At 40.7% G+C, this 21,019-nt stretch overlaps 2 protein-coding genes across 5 annotated transcripts; both read right to left on the bottom strand.

The window, feature by feature from the left end:
* Window positions 1-803: 803 nt before the first annotated feature.
* LOC140257098 (fatty acyl-CoA hydrolase precursor, medium chain-like) lies at window positions 804-10,574 on the bottom strand. Of its 2 annotated transcripts, XM_072346108.1 has the most exons (15): window positions 10,372-10,574; window positions 9,658-9,862; window positions 8,760-8,904; window positions 8,202-8,335; window positions 7,719-7,872; window positions 7,006-7,107; window positions 5,948-6,052; window positions 5,767-5,817; window positions 5,181-5,321; window positions 5,005-5,091; window positions 4,054-4,201; window positions 3,721-3,846; window positions 3,289-3,361; window positions 2,678-2,892; window positions 804-1,323 (listed from the first exon to the last, which is right to left on the bottom strand). In XM_072346108.1, the coding sequence occupies exons 1-14, from the start codon at window positions 10,439-10,441 to the stop codon at window positions 2,715-2,717; spliced, it is 1,719 nt and encodes a 572-aa protein (XP_072202209.1). In that variant the 5' UTR covers window positions 10,442-10,574; the 3' UTR covers window positions 804-1,323; window positions 2,678-2,714. The 2 variants fall into 2 exon arrangements, with proteins under 2 accessions (XP_072202209.1, XP_072202208.1); XM_072346107.1 differs by lacking the exon at window positions 10,372-10,574 and having other exon boundaries at window positions 805-1,323; window positions 9,658-10,253.
* Window positions 10,575-11,084: 510 nt separating this feature from the next.
* Window positions 11,085-20,274, bottom strand: LOC140257099 (fatty acyl-CoA hydrolase precursor, medium chain-like). Of its 3 annotated transcripts, none has more exons than XM_072346109.1 (15): window positions 20,105-20,273; window positions 19,303-19,507; window positions 18,677-18,821; window positions 18,114-18,247; window positions 17,631-17,784; window positions 16,696-16,797; window positions 16,434-16,538; window positions 16,253-16,303; window positions 15,666-15,806; window positions 15,494-15,580; window positions 14,181-14,328; window positions 13,848-13,973; window positions 13,559-13,631; window positions 12,950-13,164; window positions 11,085-11,606 (listed from the first exon to the last, which is right to left on the bottom strand). In XM_072346109.1, the coding sequence occupies exons 1-14, from the start codon at window positions 20,172-20,174 to the stop codon at window positions 12,987-12,989; spliced, it is 1,719 nt and encodes a 572-aa protein (XP_072202210.1). In that variant the 5' UTR covers window positions 20,175-20,273; the 3' UTR covers window positions 11,085-11,606; window positions 12,950-12,986. The 3 variants fall into 3 exon arrangements, with proteins under 3 accessions (XP_072202210.1, XP_072202212.1, XP_072202211.1); XM_072346111.1 differs by lacking the exon at window positions 20,105-20,273 and adding an exon at window positions 19,941-20,010; XM_072346110.1 differs by having other exon boundaries at window positions 11,481-11,606; window positions 12,945-13,164; window positions 20,105-20,274.
* Window positions 20,275-21,019: the final 745 nt, after the last annotated feature.

The following is a 21,019-nucleotide window of genomic DNA, read 5'->3' as shown; positions in this document are numbered from 1 at the left end:
TGCTAGCTATACACTCTGCTGATTTCAATTACATACTAAAATAAACCAACTGGGTCTAGATATTTACCACCTTGGCTAAGGAGCCTTTGGCCTAAGGATCTACCAAATTAGATTTGTGCAAATGTGGAAATCCTTACTCTAAGTGACGTAAACTAAACTAGTGGAATCTGGGTACAGTGCTACATACCTGGCAACTGGAATTCTTGAATGCTACCTGATATTTCATCTTCATGGAGATCATTTTGCAGTTCACATTCAATCAGTGAACAACTCATAGGTCAGAGAATGACTCAGAAAAATCCTGCCACACAATGACATTTGCCTCCTGCACACTAACGTACTGCTAGCTGTCTTGATTTCAGTTGCTGAAAAATAGAGACAAATATCACGTTTGTGATCACATAGCTAAATGAGGGCCCATAAATACATTTAGCTTCAAGTGTGCAGGGTAGGAATGTTCAGAAATCGGCTTTTAAAACGGGGTCACTTCATTATATTTTTTAAATCATCCTCTGGGTAAGACTAAATGAAGCTGGAGCACATAAAACCTAGCACTAGAGTCTATGAAGCTAGAGCTTTGACAGTTTTAAGACTGTCTCCTAGTCATGCAGCAATTTCAAACCAGGATATCACTGGGATAGTACAGAAATGTACTAGTACAGTCAGAAATGTACTGCTATCTCAGCTGTGAAACTCACTCACAGTAGAAAACTTTCTTTAAAAATCTCAGGACATTTCTGTGTGTGAATCGCACCAAATCCTCTGGAACACCACTGCTATCTTTGACATGAGAAAGACAGTTTTACTTACAAATCAGGTCTTTATTGATTTAGCTTTATTAACACAACATTGATGCCACATTCTTCAGCAATGGCAAAGCTACAGAAAATCCTGAGGAGCAGACAGATCTGCTGACTGTATTGCAAAGGAAAGGCTTCTGCTGAGGACATGAACCGAGGGAAAAGCACAAAGTGGAAATCGGTCCACTGCAATAATTACAGCAAATAAGCGTAAATATGAGAACTGTGAAGAAAAGGTGAAATGAAGGGACACGTTATTTTATCCTTCAAAAATACTTCCAATAATTCCTTTTGCTATCCTAAATACTATGCCTATTATGCATGTTTAGACGGTAAATTATAGCTCTACAGTAACTATCTTGTTTTCCATTCTTTTCCAAGCTGGCTTTTCTAACATCACCTTTTCCCAGAAGTCTACCTTCTTTTCCTTCAACTTTCTGTCCTTTGTTTTAGGTTTATCTCCAAGCGTTTTTCATTTAGACTGTAGGATGGCCATTCAGACAGACCTTCCCCATTGGGATTCCTGCAAAAAATAAGAAAGAAAGAAAGAAAGAGTGTGTAAAACCCTGACATTTGTTAGCAATCCAGAAATCATCATGAGAAGATTTCAGGGCAGTTGAACAAGATCAGCATAGTTATTCTACAGGCAGTGGAACTGAGGTGCGAGGCAGTGAAAGGATTTGCCTGTATCCTTCCAGGAAACCAGAACCACAACCAATAAATAAATAAACAAACCAACATCTTCTGGGTCCCACTACAACTGAAGAAATTGGCCACATGGTTTAGTTCCATAGATTTCATCCCAGCTTTGTGGGACAGAAATTCTCTAGTCTGGGTGTGATGAGGTAAAGCTTTCTTCATTCTGATACAAGAGGATGGAATTCCATATTGTAGCATTTCGAGAATATCCCCTTAGATGTAGTTACTGGTATGACCACACGTAAATGCACCTCAGCATATCACAAAGAATATCTGCTGTTAGAATGCTTTCCGTATAAAACTGAGAAAATAGCAAAAGAACTGTGCAGTGTTCTTTAGTTCTTCTCTAAGAGCAGGTCATTATAAGTAAAAACTAGATACAAAACATAAGCTAAATCAAAAGATTCTAGTAACAGATTAATTCATGCTTTTTACAACACAGCTGGATTGCTCTAAAGTTCACTGGAGTAAAAGGGAATACTTCAGTTTGCATGGACTTTGACACAGACCATGAACTACTGTGAAAGTGACAGTAATTAATGTAGTAAAACTGGTGAAAAAACTTTATATATTCTAATTCTCATGTTTTTCTTTCAAAATGAGAGCTGTACGCACTCTGCTTCATGAGAAAGAACAGTCTGCTTTCTATGTAATGACAAAAGCTTACTGTAAAACATCAGCATTTGCCAAATTGTTTGCAGCATATATATAACTTCCTCTGCTTCAGAAACAGCATGCTGTATTTCATCTAGAATCAAGTACATAGTAAAGAAATATTGAACAAATTCAAACAAGAGAAAGGGTTGTATTTTCATCACACTACTAATGTGTGCACTACAGTCTGATGAAAATGGAAGTAGTAATAATGAATAATGCCAGCAGTGTGAGAGAAACTTATATACAAATAATGATGTTTAAAACACTTGTGATCCCATGGCTGATTTTTAAGGATGCACTTCTGCTCCCAGGGAGGCTGTAAGAATGAGAACCAAGGATGCTCTTGATAAGGACGAGCGGAAGGAACATACAACTTACTGTGACACCTATGAAATATTCTGTAAACATATTTTCTTGTAAAGAATCGAGGGATGTTTTCCTGTGATTGTGACAGCAAACTACACATTAGCGAGGTAGATAGTCAAGAGTAAAATCTGCATTCTGACTAATTTTGACCTTACTTCATGTTGTAAAAGGTAAATGTGTCCTCTGCAGTTCTCACAAATCCGTGTGTTCTCTCCTTCTTTCACTCCTCATTTGTTCTGTCAGCTCTACCCAAAACTCCATTTTGTCTTCTTTCAGCTTCTTTGCTGCCTTTTGTATGAGGTCTATTTCCAGGTATCTTTCATCCAGATCATACTGAGGCCAATGCACCAAGCCTTCCCCATTGGGATTTCTGGAAACAGAAAACATGAAAAGTCACCTTTCCATTTGTGCTCTGACTTCTCAACCTGAGATCGTTTCAGAAGACTAACAGGAGCTCAGATGACACGATTCTGGTACCGGAACAGATGGATGCTTTTATCAAAATGCTCATCACCGGAATGGCAGACATTCAGTAACGTTTGCCATTGCATTGGGATCTAATCCTCCACTGCAGATACAAATAGCTCCTGGATTTTATTTTGGATTGCACGTGCTTTCCAGAGTTTTTCTTGCACTCCTTAAGAAGAGAAACTATTTGTTTCATACTGATCTTAATTCTGTCACGCTTACAGGAACGACCATGCTGCTGCCATGCTTCAGGCAGCACAGACAAGACCTGAGCTGCAGTTCGCACTACGGATCTCACCCGTTTCTAGCAAAGTTACTCCAGTATTTCATAACAGTTCTGCTAAGTTTCTTTTCTTCTTCTGTAGCATTCCCTGCAAAGTGAGAGAAGAAATGACAATAATCAAAGATCAAAGTGAGCAAAAAACAGCAGTCCAGTCAATTCCACTGTAACCAACTGTATGGCAGAGAGTATGTGAACGAGATCTTCTTTGTAGGACCCTTCATATCCAAACCATTCTATGAACCTACTTGTTATTCTGGGCTGTGGTATTTCTATATGAGCAGAGCTGATAAATTAATTCATGAAATGTAATTTACTGAAAACTGAAAAAACAGCTCATTTAGATTCTGCAGTTACTAACCAATCTTCTATTCTGAAAGTGCTGAGGTAAGCATAAATAATAACAATGCTGTTTCAAAAAGAATGCTTTAGCAAGCACAGATACATCACCAGCTAAGAACGGCTTTCCAAAGACAAAGAGAATCTCATCTCCATGGTCTGCTTTTACAAACTCGGGTGCTGTGGTTGTGCTTGGTCGATGCTGAAATTCATAGAAGTAGACTGGGTGGCCAGCATCTAACAGACAATAAAATGAGAAACAAGTGCCAATGTTTCAAATGCCAGCCAACAGTGATGATAAACTTCCACTGCAAGCTGTTGTGATAAAATGAAAACACTATCTGTTCTTTTGATAACAAAGTCTGATACATACACAAAGACCACAGACATGCTCAAGAATGGAAGACAACGCTTGTTTGAAGAGATGTAGAATTAGAGACTCACCTCTATGGTATCTGGCCACTTCAATGGCTGGGAAAACAAACACGTGATCTCCTACAGCATCAAGAAGGCCATCTCGCACCTGAGCACGGCTCTGTGCTTTCCCCACGTATTCATTGAATACAAGATCAACAATTTCAGAAGGAATATCCTGAAATGAACAACAAAATCAATTATTATAATGAGAATCCACCCTAAAAGGAATAACAGTGTAAACTGTGAGTGTCACATGCATGTCTCTGGCTAAATGCCGAATAGTGCCATCTCTGGGAGAATTTCCATTTGCACCTAACATAGATGATTTCAGGGAAAAGAGATTTGCAAAATCACAAATGATGCCCTCAGATTCTTTTAGACAGATATCAGCTGGTGATGCTAAGAGACAGATCTGGATCCTTGTTCTCCAATACTTGGAAACAACTCTCGTAAGTGAAAAGAAATCCTGCTGAATTTCGTAAGATCCATTTCCTGCTGCAGATGGCCACAACTTACTCCCTTTCAGAACAACCCTGGGCTCATTCCCAGAGTATAATAGATTCCTGTGTCTCTATATGATCCTTTACAAGTACAGGCTATGTTTATCAGCTTCTTAATACTCACCTACTAATCTGCAATTTTTTATATTTCCTAGTTTCAGGAGAACACAGAACAACCATAAAGCTGCAAGCTTTGTAACTCAAAATGCTTGTGTGCCCTACAGGCACTGTGTCATACCTGCCAGTACAACACATATCTGGGATAACCTAGGATATCTAGAAAGTCATGGGATTGATGTTTAGCTATCTGCATTGCTCCTGGATTTCCACTGAACTCCTTTTTAAAGAGATGGGGTATTTAGGATAGAGATTTAGAGATCTTCTGTGTTGGTCAACTACTGTTAGCAGTACAAAACGTGAATATGGAATTATCCCAGTGAAGAAATAGCACTGGGTGGTTCTGGAAATGGTCTCTTACCTTAAATGATAATACAAACGAGCTCTGCAATACTTGACGTGCAACTTCTTTGTCCAGACCATGTGTAAAATCAGGAAATTTCATTACCTGTACATGACAAAAAGAATACACATTTATTAGGAAATTTTATATCCATAGACTTATACGTAAGAATAGCTATTAAAATTCTCTCTTACTTCAGGAACTACCCAACCGAATTCACAGTTATTCACTCCTGTTATATATGGGACTGCATTCATTGCTTTTTCTGACAGTAATTGCCTGGGACTCTTTGGAAAAAATACACCATCCACAGTCGAGCTGATGAACATGGAATGCTGGAGAGACATAAACAAAGAAACAAAGTAAAAGCTTCACCAGATGAAAATCTCAAGGGAAAACATAAGAAATAGTAGTAGTCAAGCTTTCTTAATTTTCCCAATAGATGTTTTGAACCAGAGAGGATTCCAGAACATGAGCTTTGCATTTTAAGTATTTATGAAATGTAAGCTACTGTTAATTTACATCTCCTCACAGTTAGAAATGTCCTAATATGAATGTGTGGAGAGCTTAGAGACAATCTAAGTTCTACACCAGAACTGCAAGGTAACAGGAAAGCCAGCACTGTGAGAAGAAATTTAGAGGACACGATTATGATGTTAAGTCATGTTCAGCTTCTTCAGGAGAAACTGTCACATCTCCTACTCTTGTCTCTTCCCTTGACACAGCCTGACAGTGAAACATGTGCATCTCAGTTCTCATTCAGAATTAAAGAGAAGGAACCTGTCCACAGTTCTCAGGTGAGGTATGGCATAGCTGCAATGTTGTCAGATCCTGAAAATGTAAAGAAGGGACAGATTTTAGATAGACTTCAAGATGAGGTAATGTTATAAGACATACACAGCATGCTCTGATATGATCAAATATGAAATGTCCCTCATATACAAGGTATAATTTAACCTACCATTTTTAGAGTGATCTGTTCTATCTCTTCCTCTGTTTTTTCTCTTAAGCACTCAACCAGAGCAGCAGAACTGGATTTTTCACAGCCAGATGCAGCAGCAATTCTCTGCAATCAATAAAAACGAGTCACATCCTCATTTACTAATTATCCATGTACTTCCCATAGAAGGGCTCTATCTGCCACTGAGTCTGGAGACAGGAGTGCAGGGGGGGCATCTCAGTTTCTCAGAAAGGACGACCAAAGCCAGAAGCGTTTCAGCTGTAGATGCTGAGATAGGAAGCTTTCATAATCCTTCATGTTGTGGGCTGAACAGAAAGACAAAACCTACTCCTCCAAAATACCTCCCTTCACTAACAGACCAAGGTAGTTGTTCTGGTATGTCACAAACGGGGCTGAGAAGTCGGGATGGCATAAGGTGGTTCAGAGTAATGCATACATGGAATATAACTATGTAGATGATGAAAAAAATAGAGCACATTACACCCTTCTCAATGATACAGAGTCCTTTTGAATGAAGGACTGCTATTTCTCAGCTGTCCTTAGACAGACAGACCCCAGTGCAATGCAGCCTCTTCCACATCCCAGATTAGCAAAACAAAGCTCTTGGAGGCTGTTTCTTACAGATGGGTAAGACTGCGTGGAATTGGGCTCTTCTTTCTCATTATAACTAAGCTGAATACGGTTTTGTTCCTTGGAGCACATCAGGATCCATCAGGAAGGAAAGAGAACAATATTGAGAATCTGGTGCTATTTCCCAGTTAAAAATAACAGCTCATCTTTTAATGAGGACAGTATACTCTACCCCTTCACATTCCAAACTCATTCACTGCCTTCTCTCTCTGCTTCCTCAGTCTTCTGCTTTCATTCAGACATCTGTGGATATTTGGGTATTTGGAAAGCAAAGTTTCACTGAACGTGTATTACTGCAAACAGCAATGCTGAATCTAATGAATGTGGTTGAAATTCCACAAGAAAAACAATTGAATTCCAGTTTTTGGAATAAACCATTAAAGGAGTTCAACACTATCTGAGAAATAAATATGATACAAAACACCCACCTGTGCTTCTTCCTCAGGCTTATCAGTGAATAAAGTCCTGATTGCAGCACCACTCTGTGAAATGGCCCTATGGAACAATCCCTTTGCCAGTGGAGATAAGACCTGGAAATAAAAAGCACCAACCAGAAACAAGAGCAAGCGTTACTGGAGATGCATTCTGATCACTGACATAGAATTGCAATATCAGAAACTGCCCTTTTTGAAAACCTGTCATCCAACTGTTACTCTGTAGCCTCTGATCACAGCTCCCTGGTGCAAAGGTCTCTGCCAGCATTAACAGGGATAGGTTCATGCCTGCCCTTTCCCCTCCTGCAGCACTTTGCTTTCAAGACTTCACAGAACAACACTTGCAGGCCAGATACGCATCAGGTATAGCTCTGTCCAATGGAGCAGCTGTGCTGCCAAAGGGGAAAAAACAACTACAGTGGAGAAGTCAGGAGCAAATGGACATTGAAATCTGAAGATGGCAAATAACATTTAGGGTTCTAAACAGCATCATCTATGTACAATTAAGAGAACACTTGCAACAGTCAGGAGCTGCACTGTTACCACATTGTATAACAGAACAAGGTGATGTGTGGTTTATCCTAAAGCCACCCACTTTTCTCATTGACTTTTCATTTACATACTAAGAATGACTGCAGGCAGTGCCTGTTTGTTTGTTGGTTTGTTATTTCCCAATTGATTAACATTCATGCTTGTGGTGAACTTACCAGAGCAGACACACTGATTCCCCCTGCAGATTCTCCGAAGATGGTGACAGATCCCGGGTCTCCTCCAAAGTGTATGATATTCTCCTGAATCCACTGAAGAGCTGCCACTTGGTCCAAATACCCCCAGTTACCACGAGCGTGCTTATCACCAGTGCTGGGAAGAAATAACAGATTTCCTTAAATGCTTGATGTGAAAGAAAACAACGCAGAGATAAAGACAACGCGCAGGATAAGGAAAACACTGTTTAAGAGCATCTCTATAATTAAAAAAGAATTGGCTTGAAAAAGCTTGAGATCAGACCAGCAATCAAACCAGAACAGTCTCTGGAGCAGACCTGGGCCTTGTGAGTTGCTGCCAACTGTTGCATGTGTAATTAAGAAACAGAGAGTTTATTTCCAAAAACATGTATTCTACTGCATTCAAAGGATTTACATGCATAGTGTTTGAAAGCGCTTAACAAATCCAGAGATAGCACATCTTACCTGAAGTATCCAAGAATACCCAGTCTGTACTGAACTGCCACAACTACCATGTTCTCAAAGGCTGCTAATGCGGAACCATCATAGGGTGATGCTGATCCAAAAGCTAGTCCACCTCCATGGATCCACACAAAGACCTGGAAGGGGAAATACAAAAGTGATTCAGCACAAGGAAGAGCTCCGTGTGATGCAGACTAAAAATCCTAGCATGTGCTGCTTCACTCATGAGTCCTTCAGATTACATTTCACAAGCAGTCAACGTTTTTCAAACTGGAGGCTGGCAGCCTCACAACACGAACTGATTTCATTAAATGCTTGAATTTTAGCATTGCTCCTCCAGGAAATCAAGCACTAATTCAGTAAAAAAAATCAGTATGATTTTATGTGTTAATCATTAAAAACTGTGCCACTAAGTTCACATACTGTGTAGGATGTAAGTTTGCTGTGCATGTGTCCTAACCCTCAAGAAGCTGTTATAAGATTCAAGGACAGGCTTAATCTATCACATCAAGTCACAGAAGCCATCAGGCTTGCTAGAGGTTTTGTAATGATTTTCCTTACCGGCAGCTTCTCCTGTTTTTCTGTAGACACAGGTGTGTATATATTCAGGTATAAGCAATCTTCAGACATCTGGAGAATAACTTTTTCTTTTCTTGTACTAATAAAATCTGATTCAAACTGTCCTAATTCTTTGTCCTGAAGACACCTGGAGAAATAAGAGAAAAAATAATCAACAGAACTAACAAAAATCTCAATGCTACAAAGTGCAGCTGTTTTGCAAAGTACAAACCTCTGGTACGTTTCTGGGTTTCATGCAACAGAAAACATACGGTGCAGTTTTAATGTTCAATATGTTTTCTTCCATCAAGGTGGCACTGCAAGACTGTTTTAAAAGGAACCACAGTCCAGAGCAGTACAATTTGATACCAAATGCAGTTTTGCCACCTACAGAACATTACAGAAGGATACTTGCAGACAGGTAGAGCTATAAAACACTTTGAATAAATTGCATAATAATTACTTTGTAACTCCAGTAGCTTTTTGTATTGCAATTACTGGGCTAGAGGCACTAAAGAAGAGCACCAGTACAAGCAGATTTTCTTACATGTCCTACTCAACATTTTCTTACAGTGTTTCCTCAACTTCTTTCTTTTTCTGCTACAAACATACACAGCTTAAAAACATGACCAAACACTTGCAAAGAAGCACACAGTCAGTCAGGTGTTGATCCGCATCAGCTCACTCATAAAGCCTATTACACAGCACTGGATAAAAACAGTAGCTGTCATATCAAGATTTTTTCAGAAATGCATTCAGTGTAGCAGATGTGAGAGGAGGTGAGATGACAGCAAGGACTTTGTCCTCATGGCTTTGGATCACCCTGCATATCAGTGTCCACAAACTGCAGGTAATCTAAAATCATTGAGAAGATAAATGCTTTTCTTCTTGCTTTACTTACATTGGTGGGTAGGAAGTGGCATCTCTGACACCTTTCCATGGCTCAGGTGGCTGGGGCTCAGAAAACCTCAGTGGTCCCACAGGAGGCTTAGCAAAAGGAAGTCCCAGAAAGACATTTACACTCCTCTCCGCTGCATCTACTTTCACTTGGTATCCTCGGGCAGTCCCGTAGTTGGTCACCACTTCTGGTTGCTCTGCTTTTATCCCTGGGGGTTGCATGAACAACATCACATCAAGGACTGGTCTGCTAGTGAGCAACTGACGGCTTTCTGAGAGCTTTGGTGCCTGAATAAGCACCATCTGTTTGTATCAACAACTTGTTTTCACACACAAGCCTGCAGCATATAACCTGCTCACTCTCCACACACATCAGTAACTGTTTGTAGTTCATTGCTGTTACTTAGAACTCCATCAGACTGCCCTCACAAAGAAAAGGAATTTCCTGTTTCAGAAAAGGATCTGAGTGCAGAATAGACACAATTTCGCAACAGGAATTTAGCTTTGTTAGCTGCATGTGAAAAAAATAATGAAACAAATGCCTGAAAGCAGACCAGAGAAAGAAACAAGGAGCTTTTGCTGGTCAGGTCTCAGTTCTGTGCAGCAGGGTTGGGAGCCCAGGACCTTCGTAAGGCTGGCATTCCCACGGGTATGCAAGCTGCACATGCGCTCTGACTCCTCACAGCAGGCAACAGTGAAAAACCCTTTGGAAGCTTACCAGTAGCTGCGAGTGCTGTGAGCCCGGTGGTGAGAATCAAGGACAGCAGCGTGTTCTTTGCAGTTGCCATTCTGCAGCCGACTCGCACACCTACCTACTCTGTGCACTGTCCTTAGTACTCTGTAAGTGTAGCTGTTGCGCAAGACAAACACCGATTAGGAAAAGCAGTGCTCAAGCTGTGAACCAAATCAGGCATGGCCAGCCTTGAGCAGCTGTCACAACGGAATGGCACTTCTCCAAGGGGAGCGTAATGCAGCTTATCTGAGCATGGCAATAGGGGAACCTTGGGCTGTGCACAACACCCCTAAAGGCTCATACTGGCTGCCCAGGGCTCCTTAATACTCCACTGAACTTCAGGCAGCAGGGATTTGGTTAAAACTGCACTGAAAGCAGGAGATTCTTCCTGCTGCAGTACCATTATTATTACCCTCTTCAGGCAGATATGACTTACTTAAGAAGAAAGAAGAAAGTAGCTGAGTTCAGTAGAGAATGTTTCTCTCCTTTCCTATTATCTACAAGCAATGTGAATTCCAGCACTGCACTACTGCTCCAGACGAGGTACCAAACAGTCAGAAATGTACTGCTATCTCAGCTGTGAAACTCACTCACAGTAGAAAACTTTCTTTAAAAATCTCAGAGGACATTTCTGTGTGTGAATCGCACCAAAACCTCTGGAACAGCACTGCTATCTTTGACATGAGAAAGACAGTTTTACTTGCAAATCGGGTCTTTATTGATTTAGCTTTATTAATGCAACATTGCTGCCACATTATTCTTCAACAACGGAAAAGCTACAGAAAAGCCTGAGGAGCAGAAAGATCTGTTAACTGTACTGCAAAGGAAAGGCTTCTGCTGAGGACAAGAACCGAGGGAAAAGCACAAAGTGGAAATTGGTCCACTGCAATAATTACAGCAAATAAGCGTAAATATGAGAACTGTGAAGAAAAGGTGAAAGGAAGGGACATGTTATTTTATCTTCCAAATATACTTCCAATAATTCCTTTTGCTATCCTAAATACTATGCCTATTATGCATGTTTAGACAGTAAATTATAGCTCTACAGTAACTTTCTTGTTTTCCATTCTTTTCCAGGCTGGCTTTTCTAACATCACCTTTTCCCAGAAGTCTACCTTCTTTTCCTTCAACTTTCTGTCCTTTGTTTTAGGTTTATCTCCAAGCGTTTGTCATTTAGACTGTAGGATGGCCATTCAGACAGACCTTCCCCATTGGGATTCCTGCAAAAAATAAGAAAGAAAGAAAGTGTAAAACCCTGACATTTGTTAGCAATCCAGAAATCATCATGAGAAGATTTCAGGGCAGTTGAACAAGATCAGCATAGTTATTCTACAGGCAGTGGAACTGAGGTGCGAGGCAGTGAAAGGATTTGCCTGTATCCTTCCAGGAAACCAGAACCACAACCGATAAATAAATAAACAAACCAACATCTTCTGGGTCCCACTACAACTGAAGAAACTGGCCACATGGTTTAGTTCCATAGATCTCATCCCAGCTTTGTGGGACTGAAATTCTCTATTCTGGGTGTGATGAGGTAAAGCTTTCTTCATTCTGATACAAGAGGATGGAATTCCATATTGTAGCATTTCAAGAATATTCTCTTAGATGTAGTTACTGGTATGACCACACGTAAATGCACCTCAGCATATCACAAAGAATATCTGCTGTTAGAATGCTTTCCTTATAAATCTGAGAAAATAGCAAAAGAACTGTGCAGTGTTCTTTAGTTCTTCTCTAAGAGCAGGTCATTATAAGTAAAAACTAGATACAAAACATAAGCTAAATCACAAGATTCTAGTAACAGATTAATTCATGCTTTTTACAACACAGCTGGATTGCTCTAAAGTTCACTGGAGTAAAAGGGAATACTTCAGTTTGCATGGACTTTGACACAGACCATGAACTACTGTGAAAGTGACAGTAATTAATGTAGTAAAACTGGTGAAAAGCTTTACATATTCTAATTCTCATGTTTTTCTTTCAAAATGAGAGCTGTACGCACTGTGCTTCATGAGAAAGAACAGTCTGCTTTCTACGTAATGACAAAAGCTTACTGTAAAACATCAGCATTTGCCAAATTGTTTGCAGCATATATAACTTCCTCTGCTTCAGAAACAGCATGCTGTATTTCATCTAGAATCAAGTACATAGTAAAGAAATATTGAACAAATTCAAACAAGAGAAAGGGTTGTATTTTCATCACACTACTAATGTGTGCACTACAGTCTGATGAAAATGGAAGTGTTAATAATGAATAATGCCAGCAGTGTGAGAGAAACTTATATACAAATCCTGATGTTTAAAACACTTGCGATCCCATGGCTGATTTTTAGGGATGCACTTCTGCTCCCAGGGAGGCTGTAAGAATGAGAACCAAGGACGCTCTTGATAAGGACGAGTGGAAGGAACATACAACTTACTGTGACACCTATGAAATATTCTGTAAACATATTTTCTTATAAAGAATCAAGGGATGTTTTCCTGTGATTGTGACAGCAAACTACACATTAGTGAGGTAGATAGTCAAGAGTAAAATCTGCATTCTGACTAATTTTGACCTTACTTCATGTTGTAAAAGGAAAATGTGTCCTCTGCAGCTCTCACAAATCCGTGTGTTCTCTCCTTCTTTCACTCCTCATCTGTTCTGTCAGCTCTACCCAAAACTCCATTTTGTCTTCTTTCAGCTTCTTTGCTGCCTTTTGTGTGAGGTCTATTTCCAGGTATCTTTCATCCAGATCATACTGAGGCCAATGCACCAAGCCTTCCCCATTGGGATTTCTGGAAACAGAAAATGAAAAGTCACCTTTCCATTTGTGCTCTGACTTCTCAACCTGAGATCGTTTCAGAAGACTAACAGGAGCTCAGATGACACGATTCTGGAACCGGAACAGATGGATGCTTTTATCAAAATGCTCATCACTGGAATGGCAGACATTCAGTAACGTTTGCCATTGCATTTGGATCTAATCCTCCACTGCAGATACAAATAGCTCCTGGATTTTATTATGGATTGCACGTGCTTTCCAGAGTTTTTCTTGCACTCCTTAAGAAGAGAAACTATTTGTTTCATACTGATCTTAATTCTGCCACGCTTACAGGAACTACCATGCTGCTGCCATGCTTCAGGCAGCACAGACAAGACCTGAGCTGCAGTTCGCACTACGGATCTCACCCGTTTCTAGCAAAGTTACTCCAGTATTTCATAACAGTTCTGCTAAGTTTCTTTTCTTCTTCTGTAGCATTCCCTGCAAAGTGAGAGAAGAAATGACAATAATCAAAGATCAAAGTGAGCAAAAAACAGCAGTCCAATCAATTCCAATACACTGTAACCAGTACTACCGCAATGAGGATGTAGATTCTATTGTTTCTAAACAAAATTCTGTTATGAAAGTGCTGAGGTAAGCATAAATAATAACAATGTTGCTTCAAAAAGAATAGTTTAGCAAGCACAGATACATCACCAGCTAAGAATGGCTTTCCAAAGACAAAGGCAATCTCATCTCCATGATCTGCTTTTACAAACTCGGGTGCTGTGGCTGAGCTTGGTCGATGCTGAAATTCATAGAAGTAGACTGGGTGGCCAGCATCTAACAGAAAATAAAATGAGAAACAAGTGCTAATGTTTCAAATGCCAGCCAACAGTGATGATAAACTTTCACTGCAAGATGTTTTGATAAAATGAAAACACTATCAGTTATTCTGAGAACAAAGTATGATACATACATAAACACCACAGACATGCTCAAGGATGGAAGACAATGCTTGTTTGAAGAGATGCAGAATTAGAGACTCACCTCTATGGTATCTGGCCACTTCAGTGGCTGGGAAAACAAACACGTGATCTCCTAAAGCATCAAGAAGGCCATCTCGCACCTGAGCACGGCTCTGTGCTTTCCCCATGTATTCATTGAATACAAGATCAACAATTTCAGAAGGAATATCCTGAAACAAAAAAGAAAGACTTGACATGAAGCTTCACAGTATTGTGTGTTCTATAGGCGTGGTGCCATACCTGCTGTGAGAGGCCTTGCTTTTGCACTATTGCCTCAAAGTTTGCTGAAGATGGACAAGTCCAGGCAAGCCCTGGGCAAGGGTTGAGAAATCCTTTGTCTGAGGGACACAGATGGACATGCCAGGGGCAATGAGAGAGAGATAAACTGCAGATGAATGGCTGTGAAGTGGTCTTTTGTGTGGGCTTATCTTGAGGAAGATGGCCATCTCAGGGGGTGCTGCACATGACCCTTACCCAAGCACACAGGTATTTCACGTAGGCAGGAAAAAGGAGGATAAAAGAGAGATCAGCAACCATGAAGTTCTGTTTTCTGATATGAGATTCCTCACAATGTCAACAAGGTGGTGTTCTGACATCCGATTCCTCACGACCTGACACCTGCATGCTGAAGCACAAGACAGGTATCTGGCTTCAGATCCCTTTGCTGCTGCTCTGCTGCTGCCAGCGGTCTCTCCTGGGCCTGCTCTGTGAGACCCTGCTGCTTCCTCCACCACCTGCTCTATGCTGACCGACTTGCTGCTTGTGGCCAGCCACGCTGCTGCTGCTCTCCTTGTGCTTTTGCCTCGGACCAACAGCACGGTGTGTGCGGGGATGCTGCGGCATCCAGGTGGTGACTATCCCCGCTTTACACAATCCTTGCTTTCTTTCTACCTTTCCTATTGCCTGCTCTCCCCTCCCAATCACCCTCATTCTCAGTAGTTGCCGCTCTCCCTTCCCCATATTCTCGGTTGATTATTATTTGTAGTAAACTGGTCGGACCAGCATTTGAACCATTGTTTCTTAATCTCATGCAGGGTATAAAATATCAAAAGAACCTTGCCTCCCTACAATAAATTGGAGTGAGACACCTGCCAGTATAACACATATCTGGGATAACCTATGGTATCTTGAATGTCATGAGATCTGTTTAGTTATCTGCATTGCTTTCCACTGCATTGATTTCCACTGAACTCCTTTTTAAAAAGATGGGGCATTTAGGATAGAGATTTAGAGTTTCTTCTGTGTTGGTCAACTACTGTTAGCAGTACAAAATGTGAATATGGAATTATCCCAGTGAAGAAATAGCACTGGGTGGTTCTGGAAATGGTCTCTTACCTTAAATGATAATACAAACGAGCTCTGCAATACTTGACGTGCAACTTCTTTGTCCAGACCATGTGTAAAATCAGGAAATTTCATCATCTGCATGACAGTGAGAATAGACATTTATGACAAATCCTTATATCCACAAACTAATATCTAAATAAAGCCATTATAAGTTTCTTACTTCAGGAACTACCCAACCGAATTCACAGTTATTCACTCCTGTTATATATGGGACTGCATTCATTGCTTTTTCTGACAGTAATTGCCTGGGACTCTTTGGAAAAAATACACCATCCACAGTCGAGCTGATGAACATGGAATGCTGGAGAGACATAAACAAAGAAACAAAGTAAAAGCTTCACCAGATGAAAATCTCAAGGGAAAACATAAGAAATAGTAGTTAGTCAAGCTTTCTTAATTTTCCCAATAGATGTTTTGAACCAGAGAGGATTTCAGAACATGAGCATTGCATTTTAAGTATTTATGAAATGTAGGCTACTGTTAATTTACATCTCCTCACAGTTAGAAATGTCCTAATATGAATGTGTGGAGAGCTTAGAGACAATCTAAGTTCTACACCAGAACTGCAAGGTAACAGGAAAGCCAGCACTGTGAGAAGAAATTTAGAGGACACGATTATGATGTTAAGTAATGTTCAGCTTCTTCAGGAGAAACTGTCACATCTCCTACTCTTGTCTCTTCCCTTGGCACAGCCTGACAGTGAAACATGTGCATCTCAGTTCCCATACAGAATTAAAGAGAAGGAACCTGTTCACAGTTCTCAGGTGAGGTATGGCATAGCTGCAATGCTGTCAGATCCTGAAAATGTAAAGAAGGGACAGATTTTAGATAGACTTCAAGATGAGGTAATGTTATAAGACATTTATAGCATGCTCTGTTATGATCAAATATGAAATGTCCTTCATATACAAGGTATAATTTCACCTACCATTTTTAGAGTGATCTGTTCTATCTCTTCCTCTGTTTTTTCTCTTAAGCACTCAACCAGAGCAGCAGAACTGGATTTTTCACAGCCAGATGCAGCAGCAATTCTCTGCAATCAATAAAAACGTGTCACATCCTCATTTACTAATTAACCAATATAATGTGGTTGCAGTACCACAAGAAAGAAATCTAATTCCACTTTTTGGAAGAAATAATTTAAATTGTGCAAAATTATCAGAAAATTAAAAATGCCACAAAATACCCACTTGTGCTTCCTCCTCAGGCTTTTCAGTGAATAAATTCCTTATTGCTGTTCCACTCTCTGAAATGGCCTTATGGAACAAGCCCCTTGCCAGCGGAGATAAGACCTGGAAAAAATCAACACCAACCAGAAACAAGAACAAGCATTACTGGAAATGCATTCTGTAAACTGACAAAGAATTTCAATATCAGAAACTGCCCTTTTTGAAAAAAGGTAATCAGAGTGTTATTCTGTAGCCTCTGATCACAGTTCAGCTGCACAAAGGTCTTTGGCAGCACTATCAGGGTTAAGATCATCCCTCACCTCCCTTAGCCTCTTCCTTTCTAGACTCCATGGAACTACACCACAATCCAGATATGCATGAGCTATTACTGTCTAAGTCAGTCTGGTTGCGCTGCAGAAGACAACAATACACAACCACAGCATACCTATCACTGAACACTGGCTTCACTGCATGATCTGTACCAAATTTTTTGAGTCTGGTGAAGAAAAACCTCACAATTCATGTGCTCAGTGTTGAAGTAAAGATTTTGCATCAGCACTGAGTCATGAGTTGTATGTCTAGTTCCTGTGTCAAGACTATTCACCTGGATTAATTTGCAAAAGTGATGGTTGATGCCTACAGGACATCAGGGCAGCCTCAAACAGTCTTTTCAAAAAATGATAAATTTTGCAAGAGCCAAAATGCAAGAATTCAAATTTGAAGAACACAAGTAAGTTTCTGGGCATAAACTACATATTTTGGGTAAAAAAAAAAAGAACACTTCCAACAGTCAGGAGCTGCACTGTTATCACACTGTATATCAGAACAAGGTGATGTGCAGTTTACCCTAAAGCCACCCACTGTTTTTCACTGACTTTTCATTTATGTACTAAGAATGACCATGGACAGGGGGTTTTTTCTCAAATGATTAACATTTATGCTTGTGGTGAACTTACCAGAGCAGACACACTGATTCCCCCTGCAGATTCTCCGAAGATGGTGACAGATCCCGGGTCTCCTCCAAAGTGTATGATATTTTCCTGAATCCACTGAAGAGCTGCCACTTGGTCCAAATACCCCCAGTTACCACGAGCGTGCTTATCACCAGTGCTGGGAAGAAATAACAGATTTCCTTAAATGCTTGATATGAAAGAAAACAACGCAGAGATAAAGACAATGTGCAGGATAAGGAAACAGCTGGTTAAGAGCATCTCTATAATTAAAAAAGAATTGGCTTGAAAAGGGTTGAGATCAGCAATCAAACCAGAACAGTCTCTGGAGCAGACCTGGGCCTTGTGAGTTGCTGCAAACTGTTGCATGTGTAATTACGAAACAGAAAGTTTATTTGCAAAGGGAAATATTCTGCTGGTCTTTTCACAAAGGATTTACATGCATAGTGTTTGAAAGCGCTTAACAAAACCACAGATAGAACATCTTACCTAAAGTATCCAACAATTCCCAATCTGTACTGAATTGCCACAACTACCACGTTCTCAAAGGCCGCTAATGCTGAACCATCATAGGGTGATGCTGATCCAAAAACTAACCCACCTCCGTGGATCCACACAAAGACCTGGAAGGGGAAATACAGAAGGGATTCAGCACAAGGAAGAGCTCCCTGTGATGCAGACTAAATATCCTAGCATGTGCTGCTTCACTCATGAGTCCTTCAGATTACATTTCAAACGGTTAAAGACTTTCAAACTGGAGGCTGGCAGCCTCACAACATGAACTGATTTCATTAAATGCTTGAATTTTATGAATGCACCATGGCTATTTACAGGAAATCAAACACTACCTAAGTAAGTAATCAGTATGACTTTATTTGTAAATGGTTAAAACCTGTGCCACTAAGTTCACATACTGTGTAGGATGTAAGTTTGCTGTGCATGTGTTCTAACCCTCAGGAAGCTGTTATAAGATTCAAGGTCAGGCTTAATCTATCACATCAAGTCACAGAAGCCATCAGGCTTGTGAGAGGTTTTGTAATGATTTGCCTTACCGGCAGCTTCTCCTGTTTTTCTGTAGACACAGGTGTGTATATATTCAGGTATAAGCAATCTTCAGACATCTGGAGAATAACTTTTTCTTTTCTTGTACTAATAAAATCTGAAAAAAACTGTCCTAATACTTTGTCCTGAAGACACCTGGAGAAATAAGAGAAATAACAATCAACAGAAATAAAAACATCTCACACCTACAAGAGGAAGTATTTTGTATTCCTAGCAAAAAAACCCAATCATTAGTACATATCTATACCGCTGCTATCGGAAATGTGGATTGTTTTCTAAAATTTACTCCAGCTGAGTTGGCATGAGACCTGTAAAAATGGCCCACGGTCTACAGCAGTATAATTTGAAAACACATGTAATATTACATATTTCAGAACATGGCAGAGTACTTGCAGAGGGATACAGCTATAAGTACCTTCAATTAAAATGCAAATTAATTACCAGATAACATTATTAGCTTTTTATACTTCAATTACGGGCATTAGACTTGAGGCACTTAAAAAAGCAGTAGTACACAAATACTTAAAATAAAAACCAGAACTGATATATGTTTCATACATGACTAATCAATCATGTGAATCACAGGGAATTCTGTCTTTAATAAATTCTTACTTACATTGGTGGGTAGGAAGTGGCATCTCTGACACCTTTCCATGGCTCAGGTGGCTGGGGCTCAGAAAACCTCAGTGGTCCCACAGGAGGCTTAGCAAAAGGAAGTCCCAGAAAGACATTTACACTCCTCTCCGCTGCATCTACTTTCACTTGGTATCCTCGGGCAGTCCCATATTTGGTCACCACTTCTGGTTGCTCTGCTTTTATCCCTGGGGGTTGCATGAACATCACATCACGGACTGGTCTGCTAGTGAGCAACTGACGGCTTTCTGAGAGCTTTGGTGCCTGAATACGCACCCTCTGTTTGTATCAACAACTCGTTTTCACACACAAGCCTTCAACAAACACTCACTGCTAGAGCTGACATTAGTTCAGCCCTCATTCTGTTAGTGTTCCCAGGTATGAACTCCCTCAGCCATGCCATGCCTGCAGCATATAACCTGCTCACTCTCCACACACATCAGTAACTGTTTGGAGTTCGCTGCAGTTACTTAGAACTCCATCAGACTGCCCTCACAAAGAAAAGGAATTTCCTGTTTCAGAAAAGGATCTGAGTGCAGAATAGACACAATTTCGCAATAGGAATTTAGCACTGCTAGCTGCATGTGAAAAAAATAATGAAACAAATGCCTGAAAGCAGACCAGAGAAAGAAACAAGGAGCTTTTGCTGGTCAGGCCTCAGTTCTGTGCAGCAGGGTTGGGAGCCCAGGACCCTCGTAAGGCTGGCATTCCCACGGGTATGCAAGCTGCACATGCGCTCTGACTCCTCACAGCAGGCAACAGTGAAAAACCCTTTGGAAGCTTACCAGTAGCTGCGAGTGCAGTGAGCCCGGCGGTGAGAATCAAGGACAGCAGCTTGTTCTTTTCAGTTGCCATTCTGCAGTCGACTCGCACACCTACCTACTCTGTGCACTGCCCTTAGTACTCTGTAAGTGTAGCTGTTGCGCAAGACAAACACCAATTAGGAAAAGCAGTTCTCAAGCTGTGAACCAAATCGGGCAGGGCCAGCCTTGAGCAGCTGTCACAACGGAATGGCACTTCTCCAAGGGGAGTGTAATGCAGCTTATCTGAGCATTGGAATAGGGGAACCTTGGGCTGTGCACAACTGCCCTATAAGGCTCATACTGGCTGCCCAGGGCTCCTTATTACTCCTCTTCACAGAACTTCAGGCAGCAGGGATTTGGTTAAAAATGCATTGAAAGCAGGAGATTCTTCCTGCTGCAGTACCATTATTACCATCTACAGCAGTTCAGTCAGAACTTGCTTTCACAACACAGAGAACAAACCAGGAAATCTCTCCTACTAATGCAAACAGAGAGAGAGAAAAGCAATACAGGAAAAAAAGGTGTAGCACCCATAAAATCTACAGAGCTGCACAATGCTGCATTACAGTCAGCAATACAGCTGGGATGGCTGGAGCAGCCTCGGAGTAACATGTGGGAAGCAAGTATGACATAGAAGAGAAGTTCTTTGCAATGCTGAAATGATGTGATCCAGACTTGTTCTTGGCAGTCCAAGCTGAAATGGGCGCTGGAGTAATTCTGGCAAATGAAATCTCCCTCCAGTGCAGTAACGAAGGCCTGTGACCCAGTGCAAAGAGACACCCTGGAACTGACAGTTGGAACAGGGCGCAGCCTAGAGCGCCATGTAAGTAAAGCACCATGAAAAATACAGAAAGCACAAAGCTAACACTGCCACAGTTGATCCTTTTAAGGCAGATA

This window comes from Excalfactoria chinensis, chromosome 11, assembly GCF_039878825.1.
Source record: "Excalfactoria chinensis isolate bCotChi1 chromosome 11, bCotChi1.hap2, whole genome shotgun sequence".
NCBI classification, from domain to species: Eukaryota; Metazoa; Chordata; class Aves; order Galliformes; family Phasianidae; genus Excalfactoria; species Excalfactoria chinensis.
Note: the sequence above shows the minus strand (reverse complement) of the source record. Positions and strands in the feature narration are given on the sequence as shown.

Coding starts and splice junctions, on each gene's coding strand:
- LOC140257098 (XM_072346107.1), bottom strand. CDS start 9,956: ATGGTGCTTATTCAGGCACCAAAGCTCTCAGAAAGCCGTCAGTTGCTC. Junction 8,905..9,657: donor GCCACTTCCTACCCACCAAT/GTAAGTAAAGCA, acceptor TTATTTCTCCAG/GTGTCTTCAGGACAAAGAAT. Junction 5,322..5,766: donor CACCTGAGAACTGTGGACAG/GTTCCTTCTCTT, acceptor ATGTCTCTCCAG/CATTCCATGTTCATCAGCTC.
- LOC140257099 (XM_072346110.1), bottom strand. CDS start 20,174: ATGGCAACTGAAAAGAACAAGCTGCTGTCCTTGATTCTCACCGCCGGG. Junction 13,974..14,180: donor AGTGGCCAGATACCATAGAG/GTGAGTCTCTAA, acceptor ATTTTCTGTTAG/ATGCTGGCCACCCAGTCTAC. Junction 13,632..13,847: donor TGGAAAGCCATTCTTAGCTG/GTGATGTATCTG, acceptor CTCACTTTGCAG/GGAATGCTACAGAAGAAGAA.